Below are 14,556 nucleotides of genomic sequence, written 5' to 3'. Positions count from 1 at the left end.
TGTCTTTCTTTTTCTGTCTTTCTTTCTTAGGACGGAGATCAAGGTAGACGCCATAGGAAGGCTCAACACTAGCCGATGCCCCTAGAGATCCATCCCAAAGCTTCCCTCAGGGAGCACAGCAAGCCAGCTAGCCAGCAAGCCTGCCCAGTCAGCCAACGCAGCCAGTCAGCTCCGCCAGTCAGCCAGTGTAGAAAGTCAGGCTGCCAAGCCAGAGCATATCAGCCCTTGCAGTCAGCCATTGCAGCCATACCAGCCTTGCTCAGTCAGCTCAGCCAGGCCTCTCTTGAGGCCTGGCTCTCTGTCTGCCTGGCCCGGTCTGCCCTGCCCTGCCTTGCAGCAACAGAACCAGCCTTTCTGGAAAGCCAGCTCAGAATGCGAGCTGAGCAAGCCAGTGCAGCAGCAAGCCCAGACTAGGTTACCGCAGCCTTACTGTGCAGCCACAGCCACTCAGTCTAGACCAGCAGGAGCTGGCCAGGCTCCAACCCTTGCAGCGCAGCCTTAGGCCGGACAGTCCCCCTGCCTGCACTTTGTTGCCTTCCTGGCCTGTCTGCCTGCCTAGGCGCCTCGGTCTTCCTGTTTGTCTGCCTTGGCCTGCCAGTCTGAAACTGGTTTAGACTAACTGCGTGCTTGCCAGCTGCGCTGGCTTGCTGAGCTCGTATTCTGAGCTGGCTGGCTTGCCAGCAAGGCTGGTTCTGTTGCTGCAAGGCAGGGCGGGGCAGACCGGGCCAGGCAGACAGAGAGCCAGGCCTCGAGAGAGGCCTGGCTGAGCTGACTGAGCAAGGCTGGTATGGCTACAATGGTTGACTGCAAGGGCTGATGTGCGCTGGCTTGGCAGCCTGACTTTCTACACTGGCTGACTGGCGGAGCTGGCTGGCTGCGTTGGCTGACTGGGCGCGCTTGCTGGCTAGCTGGCTTGCTGGACTCCCTGAGGGAAGCTTTGGGATGGATCTCTAGGGGCATCGGCTTGTGTTGAGCCTTCCAACGGCGTCTACCTTGATCTTCGTCCTAAGAAAGAAAGACAGAAAAAGAAACACACACACAAACTCAACTATGCAGCTTCCACATGAGGAAGGCAGGCAGGCACGCAGGCAGGCACAAGCTGCCTGCGTGCTTGCTTCGCCCTCCAGTTGCTGCTCCAGTTATTTGTTTTCCCTCAAACCCATCCTCAATGTGTTGGGTGAGGTTGAGCTCTGTCCAGCACAGGACGGGACGGAAACCAGCTTGGTCTTTAGTCAGCTTGGTGTCTATGAGTGGTATGAGGCGTTGGAGTAGCAGCCTCTCTTGTAGGTGATGCAGAGGAGGGAAATGGGTCGGTAGCTCTTTGAGGATGATGGGTCTTTGCCAGGTTTGGGGATTGCAACCACTTTGGCTTTTCTCCAGACAGAAGGGATGGTTTTCTGTGCCATGCATGTGTTCAGCATCCCCACGAGCCAGGTCTTTGCGTTAGGTTCCAGGTGCTGTATAATTTCTGCCAGTATGTCATCAATCCCTGCTGCTTTTCCGGGTTTCAACTTTCCCATTGCAGTTTTGAGTTCTTCTAGGTCGAAGGGTTTGGTTTGAGGGCTGGCTGATTGTGGTTGGTCTGATACCACTGTGCGATGGTATTCTCCTGTGGGTCGTGGCGGTGTTGGTTACGACTGTTGGCCACCAGTTGTGATGCAACAGAGTTCGCTGTGACCGTTGTGAATTATGGGTGGCTCCCTGAGGTCCTTGATCGCCATTGGGTCCAACAGTGGTCATTGAAGCGTGCACACACATGCACACATGCACCTACACACACAGGGGCACATGCGTATGCACACCTGGACCTTTAAATGAACAACAACACAAAAACTAAGGCACTGGTGTCGGACTTCTGGTTTACCGGAACGGGGTTCAACTCCCTGCAGTGCCCTGCTCAATGTGTTGTATTTCATTCATTGGTCCATGGTCTCAGGTCATTGAGCGGCGCGCTATAGTGTGCGATTCTTCATCATTGTTGAGGATTTTTTAAAGGTGAAAATCAAGGAAAAGCAAAAGGCTATAGTCCATGGTCACGGACCGCATACTGGTCAAGGTCATTTATACTGGTGAAGATCATTTACTAGTCTTCTAAAGGTCATTTATACTGGTGAAGATCATTTACTAGTCTTCTAAAGGTCATTTATACTGGTCAATTACTAGTCTCATGAAGGTAATTTATACTGGTCACAGTCATATACTGGTCACGGTCATTTCTACTGGTGAAGGTCATTTATACTGGTCAAGGTCATTTGTACTTGTCAAGGTCATTTATACTGGTCAAGGTCATTTACTAGTCTTATTGAAGGTAATTTATACTGCTCAAGGTCATTGATATTGGTCAAGGTCATTAAGTGGGCATGACGTTAAACTGTTCCGTTCGAGAGGACCGGCGACCCTCGAATGTAAACAGGTGTTGGGACAGGGTCAGGTGTTGTCTTGATGCATCCTATGATGATGCCACAGGTGTCATTTAGGGCTGTGTCGACCAATTTGGTGTGACGGGATAGGCTTGTAGGTGATGCAGAGGAGGGAAATGGGTCGGTAGCTCTTTGTGGATAATGGGTCTTTGCCAGGTTTAGGGATTGCAACCACTTTGGCCTTTTTCCAGACAGAAGGGATGGTTTTCTGTGCTATGCATGTGTTCAGCATCCCCACAAGCCAGGTCTTTCCGTTAGGTCCCAGGTGCTGTATCATTTCTGCTAGTAGGTCATCAATCCCTGCTGCTTTTCCGGGTTTCAACTTTCCCATTGCAGTTTCACGTTCTTCTAGGTCGAAGGGTTTGGTTTGAAGGCTGGCTGATTGTGGTTGGTCTGATACCACTGTGCGATGGTATTCTCCTGTGGGTTGGTGGCGGTCTTGGTCACAACTGGTGGCCAACAGTTGTAACCAACACCGCCACCGACCCACATAGAATACCATTTCCGTGAAATTGTGCACCCACATTCCCACTAGGCCGAGGACAAAATGCCACATGAACAATTTCAACTCAGCCTCAAGGTGGCGCTATAACTGGCCGAAAAGTGTTTTTACCTCTAACTGCACGGATCTGTGGATAACCTGGTGGAGACCTGTGCCCAGAAGGGCACTTTTTCTAGTTGTGATTGTGTCGCCCCCCTGGGGGCGTCTTTGTGGGTCTCAAGGTTCAGGGACCCCCAGGGACCCCCCGGGACCCCCCAGGGACCCCCAAATGCTAACTCTGTCATTTCTCAACCATTTTGGACGGGGGTGGGCTCGTTGGAATCGTGTCGCCCCCCTGGGGGCGTTCTCAGGGTTTTGTAGGTTCGGGGACCCCCCGGGACCCCCCAGGGACCCCCAAATGGTAATTCTGTCATTCCTCAACCGTTTTGGACGGGGGTGGGCTCGTTGGAATCGTGTTGCCTCTCTGGGCGCATTATCAGGGTTTATTATCAGGGTTTATCAGGGTACCAAGCTACATATGAACGCGTGAATCTTTTTTTTATTTTTTACAATAACGTTATTTGTCAGAAAGGAAGCCATTGGCGGTTAAAATGGGTCTTAATGCTTCCAACTCATATAACTGTCACCAACAACACTTTTAATGATATTACATGAAGCAGACAGCCCTGTGATGAAACCTTTAGCATTACACTGTGGTTAATACGTTTTTATTCACAATGGAATGTTATTGTACTCAGTCTTAATATATCATGGTGTAGCACAGCACAGTAGATTCATATTTCAATCGATCTGGGATGTTAAAATTGTGCAAAACTCTGTTCAATGAATGGCCTCTTCTGCTACATTAAAAATTACTAAACATTAAACGTTACTTATACCTGTTATTGAGACTCCTATAGAGCATGTTGACATGGATAGCTTGGTTAGTAGTATCTCTGTTAGTTAATGCAGTTTGATTGATTAAATTAATAGCCTATTTTATTAGACAAAAATGTAGAACAGTAGTGTCATAGAGTGGAAAATGCCATTTGGTTTAATGTCACAGAATGCAGTGCCACGTAGAGCAGCATGATAAATGGTTAACTTTATAGTGTGTTCAAAAATGGCAGATCTGCAAGTTCAGTGTCTTGAATGAGATGTGCTGTGAGTTTGCATATCTGCTATTGTCCAGCATAGGACCGTTGCACAGTGAAGTATAAACAAGGCTTTAGGATTTATAAGTCGTTTTTAGAATATAATAGAATATTCACTCCAGTGAATAGCATTTATCCATTTAGATAACTTTTTGATGTTATTTAATTACTTATTTTTACACAGAAACATAATGTGTGTCTTTACAATAACTGTAATGTAATAATAATACTAATAATGTAATGTAATAATTATTAATTAAATAACCTTATTTTATTCTGAAGGCAACCGGATGTCTTAAATTAGCTAGCTCTCAGACAGGAAGTTCTAAATTAGCTCAAAAGACGGAGCCTGTGGAAAAGCCCATAGCATTTAGAGCCTGGTTTATGGGTTTAAACCATAGAGGTTTAAACTACTCGGTGCTCTGATCCGGTCAAGACTAAGAGCCCGCCTTTACCGTATCCGGTCATTTGCAGACACACGCACACATACGTTCAAGCATCGTTTTCGTATCCGCCCCAAGTCCAAGAAGCTGCCCAAGTCCAGGCCGGATCAGCAAACTTCAACGAGAATTTATCCCCGGTCGAATCAACTGAACTTTCTAGACTTCCGTGGAACGAACTAAACTTAAAATGAGAGGGGGGAGGGCTATTATCTGCACTGAAGTTTGAAATAGTGCCTAACTGTATTATTTAAGAATGTATCATATCTATATAACCAGCATTTTAATTCTTAACATTGCAAGATGAGTCATATGGTTGAGATGACCGACATGTTTGAAGTCACTGGAATAAATATGTTACCCTCACCCCTTAAATGATGGTACAGACCGAACGAGTGCCTGCCTGCTGTGAGTGTGCTTCGAACATGAGCTTCTCCCTATCACAGTACACAACAAAACACATTTGACACTTAATTTGGAGTGCTTATTTTCTTTCGCGCTGTCATAGTCTCCAAGGCTGCACGTAGAGTTATATCCACAATGTCTGCTCCAAAGAAGGGAGACTTATCCGTCTCCGAAAAGGAATTGTTTCAGGTCATTACTGCAGGTAAGCCTCTTTTGCTAATGCTAGTAGCTGCTAAGATCTAATAAGAAACTAGCTAGCCCCATCTGTGAGTCAGTGCCCCCATCCCCTAGCCTTGGATCAAGACTATCATAGACGTATTTTGTGGTTCCATATGGGGCTAGTAGCCTACTAGTAGACATGTCAAAATCGATCAAACACATCTATGATAGTCTTGATCCATGGCTAGCTAAAAGCCAATGTTGAACAACCCATCTGTGTATATTTCAATATAGTTAATTAACTTCACTCCTTTGGTAAGCATGTACCACTGTCAGATTTATGTCAATCATGAATGTATGCATGATGCTAGCCGCAATTTGTAACTTAAAAAAAAAAAAAAAGGGATTAATCTAGAGTTGCAATATCCTCTATTGACTCCCTACTCATCCAAATTGCTTTTGCCATCTGCTTGTGTTAAATTGTAAAAATCTGTTTGTTTATTAAAAACCCACCGTAGACATGAGCTAGTTATGAGCTACTTTATGTCAAGATAGAAATTGACAGGTGAAGTGCTACTGCCTCCTGCATTATGTGCAAATCCGTTCGACAAGTGCTTCCAAACTCCAACACTTAAAAAAATAATCACCTGCACAGACTTTCTTGACAGAAAGTAGCTCATATACATGTCTACGGTGGATTTTTATGAAACAAAAGCAGATTGAAAGAGGATAATTCAAGCTTGGCCCAGAGCTGCAATGTTGGTGAGTTGCAAAGTTAGCATGATGCATCAAAATATATTGTTTGTCTCAGGGAATGTTCAAGAGGCCTCAAGACTCCTGGGCTGTAAAGATGTCAGAGTCAACTGCTTGGATGAGGTAAAAGGTTCTAGATTTATAGACATTAGGCTACAGCAAGTTTGCTCAATGTCATCTTGTCGTATAGTATTGCCCACACTTTGGTAGCCCGCCCGCCTGTCTGATTCTTATTTTAGTGTGCATTTAATGCAGTCTGGTGGTGATGTTGCAATGTTTTTATAATGATGATAACAAGCAGCAGCAGCTTTGTGTGACAAAAAGAGTAAGTAGCCGAGAGACTGAAGGGCTTTAGACAGAGGAGGTCCTTTTGTGTTGGGTCTTTGTAGTCTAATGCCTGTCAAAATCAGGTGTTAACTGAACCATGTAAATGTGTTTATTCTTTCACTAGTCTGACATTTGAACATTTCTCAGCATTTACTTTGTTTGCATGTTCCAATTTTCCATAAGTTCCATTTAAGCATAATACATTCTATAACGTCTACTTGTGAGCCTGTGCATTTAACGTTCAGTTTAATGACAGCTATTTGGTCTCCTCCACAGTATGGAATGACGCCTCTCATGCATGCTGCCTATAAGGGAAAGGCAGACATGTGTAAACTGCTCCTGCAACATGGAGCTGATGTGAACTGTAATGAACACGAGCATGGATACACAGCGCTGATGTTCGCTGGCCTATCAGGTACTGGTTCAGATGCCGTCCCTCAAATAAGAAAGTGTATAGATTGGGGGTGTGTGTTGTAACTTCCCATTTGCGTTTCTGTGCCTTCAGGGAAAACTGACATCACATGGATGATGTTGGATGCGGGGGCAGAGACTGACGTGGTGAACTCAGTTGGGAGGACTGCTGCTCAGATGGCTGCTTTTGTAGGTATGATTGATTGATTATTTTATTTACAGGTCCTGCACACAAAGTGCCCAACCCTCATTATATTAAACTATAAGACACCATTGTAAGCTTACGGCATGTACAGTATACCGGTATTCATATAATACATTCAATCACAGCCCAGAATTATACAGTGTTATATCTTCTAACCCAAGCTTGACAAATCAAATCTGCCACAACAAAAGCTCCTTTAACAAAATAAACATATCTCAAATTTCGCATAATCCTTCTAACTCAAGGAATTACTACAAATAACAAATGTCTCTCTTATGCTTTCTTTAAACAAAAAGTGAACCTCATTTTCAAGTTCACAGAGACAAACGGTATTCCTCTGGAGTGGCATTAAATTTGCCAGTCTCCAGTGCTAATGGTAATGTTCCTGACCGTATTGGTGCACAGAGAGATTGTTGTTTTTTGTTTAATTATGAGCTGTGAACATCTCCGTTTTGATCAAAAACCTTAATCTGGGGCACGGTGGCACAGTTGGTAGTGCTGTCGCCTCACAGCTAGAAGGTCCTGGGTTCAATTCCCGCTCGGGACGCTGTGGGTGCTGGCGGCGTGTTTCCTCCTCCGTGTCATCAGTGCCCATACCCGAAGGCGGGGTTGGCGAAAGGGCCTTTCTGTGTGGAGTTTGCATGTTCTCCCCGTGTCCCCTAGGGTAGGTACCCTCACAAAAAACATGCCGTAATCCTGGTCACTAAACTGCCTCCCCCTGGCCAGCTGGGGCGCCTGATGGAGGGGAAAGGAACTGGTTGGAATAACGTGTTCCTTCCACGTGCTACATCCAACCAGGTGTCAGGTGTAAAGGAGCAACTTGGACACTCAGGCATGAAGGAAACATGAGTTCAAGTCGTTTGCTCTCCCCATGTCCCCCATATATGGGGACTAGGTTGGTGGAGGGTGTGTAGAGCCCAGGATCACATTAGATGATTGAAGAGAATATGCCCTTTCTCATTCTTTCTCACCTAGTTTTATGCATGTCTTTATGCGTGTCTTAACTCTGTTCTCTCTCTTCAGGGCAGCACGACTGTGTTACCGTGATCAACAACTTCTTCTCTCGGGCAAGACTAGACTATTACACCAAGCCCCAAGGGCTGGAGAAAGAGCCCAAGCTGCCTCCCAAGCTGGCTGGGCCCCTCCACAAGATCATCATGAACACCAACCTCAACCCTGTCAAGGTAAGACCAATGTCCCATCTAAAGCTGCATGCAGCTGTCGCACACTTCTACGGAGTGGTTTGCGCACAAGAAATATCCGCAGCGCAATACATAACAGAGTTGTGTATTGTGTCACTCGCTCACTGGCACACAAACACGTCCTGCACAATTCCCACCAGCTTAATTTATGAATTAATCCTGTGTTGCCACGGTTTTCCCCCTTTCAACTCTTATTTTGAAGATCCACGACCGGAACAGGATGTTGACATAATGGTGTGTGTGTTGTCAGATTAGGTGTGGAATTAATAGCTAATAAAAAGGTCATGATTGTTAAGGGCTTGATTTCATTCTTATCTGTGCGGTACCACTTGCAACAAATTATATCAAGGCTAGGCATTATTTGGTGGTCCAGAGACAATTTCTTCTTTTTTTTTAAGAACCACTAATTATTCCTATCCCACATTGTCTTAAGGCTCATACATAGTCTGGATTTTCGGTGGTTAGGTGACCACCGAACTACAACATGACGTCACGAGCCGCGGTGAAGAGCAAACCACCGCCACCGCTCCAGCCCTTCTCTCTGTTTTTACTCACCACCGCTCAACGTTATTTCAGTGGTCACCTCACCACCGAAAATCCAGACTATGAATGTGCACTGTTCTGTTTAAGAAAATACAAAATCTTCACTTTGCTACATTACGAATTGCATGGTAGGGACCACATGTCAAGGTGGTTGCATTGTACAAGTGAGATTTGTTTGTTTTTGGAACACGGTTCATATTATGAGACACGTCACACGATGCTAGGCTTAAGATGACCCTATGGTATTTCCCCCCTGGCTCACTTCCGTGAGCCAGGGGAAAAACTGTAATAATAATAGGGCCTGCCCCGTGACGATGTTTCTCCTTTTCTTCCTCATACCTTTTGATACTTAATCGCTGGCTCACTAATGAACGGCCTAGACCAGATCTTTAAGAAACCGGTACTTAACAAAGCCCTGTGTATCCGATCTGATGCTGCTCACCCACTATATGGAGAGTACATCCTTCTCCCATCCGGCCTTCGCTTGCGAGCCCCATGTGCCACAAAAAACAGGCACAAACATTCCTTTGTCCCGGTCTCTATTCACACACTGAATGCTGCTGTGGGTAGATCGAGGATATAACCTTATGATGAGCACTTTCACTTTTTACTGTATTATCTCGTGCCTATGTTATGCACACTCACTTTTATGACCTATCGCATAGCACTTTAAACGCCTGCACTTTAATGGTTGTGTGCACCTTTGTACTCCGGTATGTGAACTGTTTGTTTGTTTGTACCGTTTCATTCATTGTTTAATGTACTGTCTATGCTGCAACCCAATTTGCCCTTCGGGGACACTAAATAAACTTGAACCTTGAACCTTGCTTCCTTCTATTGCTCTGCATCCAACCGCTAAAAATTATCATGGCATCTTCATCAGGTTATCTGACAAAGATGTAATCTGACATTGATATATTTATTTTATTTATATTTATATTTTTCAGCAAACCGACTGCAATTACAATACAAGTTTTTACAATAAAGAAATATAGTAAACTACTACAAATATGTAGTTGTATCATGATAGTAATTAACTGAAACTACTTGTAAAACAAAATTAAGAATTTGTCATAATCTAACGCTAAGGGGTGGTGCCAAGGTGGTTACAGATTTGTTTATTTTTGGAACACAGTTCATGATCTTCATATATGACATGTCACACGTTGACCCTATGGTATTTTAACAGAGAAAAATACTTCTGTGACCCAGGGGAAAACGGAGTGACGCAAGGACTTTGCAGTCTCTGGATCTGCAAGAATCCCCTACTCACAATAGTCGCCAAACACGTTTATCTGCATTTACCGTCCCCTTGATTCCCCTGGTTTACGGAAGTAATTTCTCTAGTATGGAGAATAACATCATCTTAAAATCGTTTCATATAAGTGTTGTGGTCCAAAAATAAACAAGCTGTCTCTGTGTTATTGTCAGGGAGGTGTCTCTGTATCGTTTGTGGTCTGTGTGTGTCTCTGTCTGGAGCTATTCTCGTGTTTTTTTAAATATTCAATATATATCGGTATAGCATTTACTGTTATTTGGCTCTGATCTCTCCTTCTCCAACCTAGATGGTGTTGCTAGTGAAGGAGAACCCAGTGCTGGCAGAGATTGAGGCTCTGGAGAAGTGTCGGCGAGTGATGGAGCTCATCTGTGAGAAGTGTGTCAAACAGCAGGACATGAATGAGGTGCTGGCCTTGAAGATGCACGTCATCAGCTGCGTGCTGGGAAAATGCTCCTCCTTCCTCAAGGACCGTGAAGACAAGCTGGATGGCCTCATTAAGAGGTAGAACATGTGTGTGTGTTTGACACGGAACACTGTTGTATTCTTGTGTATTCGTTATCACATTAACTTCAAAATGGTGAATAGACTAGTGCATTTATATAGCGCCTTTTATCCTAAGCGCTTTGCATTGCATTTATCCATTCGCACACACATTCACACACCTATGGTGGAGGAAACCATGCAAGGCAATGAAGGCACCTGCCTGCTCATCGGGAGCAGTTGGGGCTTCAGCGTCTTGCTCATGGATACTTTGAGACTCAGGAGATCGAACAGGGAACCTTCCACTCGGAGCCACTGAGCTGACTTCTACACGGTTAATTGTAATTATTATTTTGTTCTAACAACACAACACAAGATCATTCTAAAATGCAGCCTTCTTATTTCTTACGTCGCAGTTTGTTGAAGGGCCGGGAGATTGACGGCTTTCCAGTGTTCCAGGAGAAGTTTGTCAGAGAGTGCATCCGCAAATTCCCCTACTCTGATGCCACTCTACTGCAGCAGCTGGTGCGGAGTATTGCCCCTGTGGAGATTGTGAGTTTATTTATTTTTTGTGATTATGATATATTTTTCTTCTTTCATAGAATACCATTTGGGTCCTAGATTTATTCTTCTGAGACACACAGGTGTTGCTACTGTTTAAGACTGATTTTTCTGTCCTTGCAGGGTAATGACCCCACAGCTATCTCAGTCCTGACCCAGGCTATCACAGGCCAGGTGGGCTTCATGGACTCAGAGTTCTGCACTACATGTGGTGAAAAGGGGGCTGAGAAGAGGTGCTCTGTCTGTAAAATGGTATGTCTCAAACACGTACTACTGTAGCAATGCTATGTCTGCTCTCATACATTTAGCATATTTCTGTATGGTGGCAACAAACGCCAGAGAGGCAAAACGCTATTGGAGCACTCCATGGAATGCATACATTGGACACCCTTTTTCTGAATTAGAAATTAGAAAAACGAACCGAATCCCACACAGTCTTTACTTGTAACCAAGAATCCTTCCTGACGCACCAAAGATATAAGCTCACAACACGTGCTGTAACTAACTCTTTTTGTTTGTCTCCACTCTCCAGGTGATCTACTGTGACCAATCTTGCCAGAAAATGCACTGGTTCACCCATAAGAAGGTATGCAAGGCGCTCCTGGAGCAGAAACTGAAGCAAGAGGCAGAATCGGCAAAGCTCAGAGAACAGCTAGGTATATTAGGTCTTTGTCACCTTTATAGTTGACAAAAGCTGAGCATAACTTGTTAGTTGGTAGTTATTCATGTTCGGATAATCATTGAACCACATCTAAATGTATTATTTTGTATATTTACCAGTAAGACGCCCTGAGGGCGAGAAGCCTCGCAACCTCGCCCTAAAGGGCAGAATTGACCGTGAAAATTGCCAAATATGATATTTGTCTGCTACACGGTCTGTTTACCTTAAAGTTCAGATTTTAATTTATTTTGTCATTGTCAAGTTCTTCTGCATCAGTGTCAAAGGTTTTGATCTCCTGTAAAACCTCAACCTAACCTACAGTAAAACTCCCTTTCTACTTATGTCATGTAAATAATAGAGGGCATTGCAGCCTGTCTTTGAGTGAAAATGAAAGGGTAATGGTTTGACCGTCTTTTCATGGCTGTTCTGTTCATTTATTTGTATGTTTATTCACTCATTTGTGCGTTCAGAAGAAAGCCAAGCGGTGCAAGCGGCCACAGAATCCATCCAGGACTTATCGGTGGATCCCCAAATCAAGGACTCCTCAGACCTCCAGCCCCCAGCAGAGGAGACCCACAGCCCTGCTGCAATCCCAGCCTCTGACAACGCATAAAAGAAAACACTGTGGCCAATTCTCAACTTTTGTTCCTTCAAAGTCGTATAAAGGCCAACTGTCCATGAGACTAAAATCCTCACTGTGACACAGTATAATGGGTAAGGAAAAAGAACCCACACACTCTTGGAATAGTCCAGTGGGAAAGTCCTGACATTGTCACCAAAGTAAAATGAAACAAAAACACTAATGCACAGATTTAAGGGTTTGAACCATGTGTCAACTTGTATTTTTTTAATATATATACATATATATATTGTATATATATATTTCATTAATATATATATACAGTACGTTTGTTTTTGTACGTGAAAGATCTGTGTGTATGTATAATTGTGTGTATGTATTTGGAAGAAGTTCAGGGGACGTGTGTTCTGATGAATTATAGTAATATTTACTTCTTCACATCCTTGAAGTGTAATTCTGCCTTAAGAAACCCAACCATTCATTGTGTAGTAGTTCGTAAAGAAGCTGTTTGGGTAGGTGTATATTATATACTGTATAGGTTTGCTTTGCCATAGAATTATCAATACTTTTATCTTATGACAGCAACCTTGTCGTAGAATGTGAATGTCTGAAAGGGCCTGGCGTGAATGGGCAGAGAATATTTGAGGTAAAATTACCAATAGCTGTGGATGAGTTCTGGCACAACTTGGCACACCCAGTTGCAAGATTCATGGAATTAGTTATTGTGCAGGAAATTGTTTTCAATGATTTCCACCACACAACTTCATTTGTAAGATCAGACCCAACACGTTTCGGCATGTGGCCTTCATCATTCTGATCTTCTCAATAAAAGGTGGAGAAACCAACCCTTCACCTTTAGATTGTATTTAGGTTGAAGTTTCCAGGTATGTTACATAACTTGTGGTTTCAGTAGTCCGTACTATTAAATAAAGACCAAACTCCTTTCTTTTGAAGTAATAGTTAATACTGTTTCACTCAAATTGGACTTCTTTAATGTTTTCTAGTTTTATTGTATTTGTTTATTTAGATGGTACACCGTATATGGCTTTTGATCAATGCATAGCAATTTAGCAATGATACTCACTTTTATGCAGATCTGCGGTCTCATCGAGTGACATTCTTTCAGGTACAGTAACTTGCTTGCTGACAGATGTTCTTAGGGAACAGTTGACTCTGAAATTCAATACCAATGAAAATTTTAGCATTGTTTTCATTCATTGCTTTCTGTATGCCAATTTATCGCTTTACTCGATTATTCAAGCGGCTAGTCAAGTCAGCCAGGAGAAAGACATTTTATTCCAATCATCCAGAATTGACTTTGTGCACTGCCAGTGGTCTTGGACAGTTGCACCAAGCTCTACAAATATAGAAAACTATCCCTAAATTGGAAATGAATGCATCAAGACTTGAATTTCTAATCACTTCTGCCAAAGGTCACAAGCTAGGCGAGGACACAATGATGCTCTCCAAATATCTGGAAGGCCCTAAAGAAGTTCTAAAGATCAGACCTTGATGTGGTTAGTTTACACTTTACAGTAGCCTATATTACAATTTTGTTGAAGGGAAGTGGAGAGAAGGAGTAAAGACAGAAGAGAGATTATTTTAATAGGTTAAATGTTATGGGCTTTGGTTGATTGATTGAATCCTTTATTAGACAAATGTAAACGGTACAGTCAACACTTGGTCTAAAAGGATAGCACCAAAAAAGTCCTTGCGGTCTTGTTTCCATTTGGTCCTGTTCATGTCAGGTTTGAATCAATGACATGACTGTGATTGATTTGATTTACCAATACACTGCCTTGACTTTCACTGAATGTAAAGTTCAGTCAAGCAGCAGCTGAGACTGACCCATAAATCAACAATATAATATATATCCACAAGGGGGCATACTTTCACTAGAATTCATGGCTTAATGGCTAACCACTGCCAAAAGTTATTGTGCTGCTTTTGAGTTACACATATTTAGTCAATGTAGCTTTTTCAAAAAAGAATACAATCATATCGTATTTCATCATATTGTAGGTATTTTATCATATTTTGTCACAATTATACTGTAGTTCTGCTCTGATGCATTTGCATTTGCATTTTGATTTTAGCGCCTCAATAAAAACAAATAGGCCTATTTATAAGTTACAGATTAATTTAACCCAGAGGAGCAGCCACTATGAGAGACACATGACCTTCTTGGCTTTGTTCCAGGTGTTATGCATTCCTGTTGTGCCTAGTATCCTCTCGCCCCACCCCACTATTACAACATGTGGGTACTTCCTGAGTATGTGTACACACTCCTGCCATGCTGCTTGTCAATATGCTATTAACTCATGACCCCTTCATTTCCCATAGGGGTTAGACTCGGCTCCTGTGTGACTGTCCCTCGGTCTGTAGGACAAGAGGAACTAGATCAGCTTTCTTTTTTTTCATAATAGGAGCACAACCGTCTCATATTTACTATTCTGCATTCATTTATGAGGAAACTGACTATCGATGACAAAGGT

The 14,556-nt window shown here is 43.4% G+C and overlaps 1 protein-coding gene across 2 annotated transcripts; it reads left to right on the top strand.

The window, feature by feature from the left end:
• The first annotated feature begins 4,902 nt into the window (after positions 1-4,902).
• ankmy2a (ankyrin repeat and MYND domain containing 2a) lies at positions 4,903-13,025 on the top strand. Of its 2 annotated transcripts, none has more exons than XM_083762276.1 (10): positions 4,903-5,102; positions 5,871-5,935; positions 6,416-6,554; positions 6,645-6,743; positions 7,779-7,939; positions 10,066-10,280; positions 10,676-10,811; positions 10,944-11,072; positions 11,353-11,476; positions 11,955-13,025. In XM_083762276.1, the coding sequence occupies exons 1-10, from the start codon at positions 5,036-5,038 to the stop codon at positions 12,092-12,094; spliced, it is 1,275 nt and encodes a 424-aa protein (XP_083618402.1). In that variant the 5' UTR covers positions 4,903-5,035; the 3' UTR covers positions 12,095-13,025. The 2 variants fall into 2 exon arrangements, with proteins under 2 accessions (XP_083618402.1, XP_083618401.1); XM_083762275.1 differs by having other exon boundaries at positions 11,952-13,025.
• The last annotated feature ends 1,531 nt before the right edge of the window (positions 13,026-14,556 follow it).

The sequence above is a fragment of the Protomyctophum parallelum genome (assembly GCF_964188405.1).
Source record: "Protomyctophum parallelum genome assembly, chromosome: 3".
Classification (NCBI taxonomy): Eukaryota; Metazoa; Chordata; class Actinopteri; order Myctophiformes; family Myctophidae; genus Protomyctophum; species Protomyctophum parallelum.
This window is presented reverse-complemented; position numbering and strand designations above follow the sequence as displayed.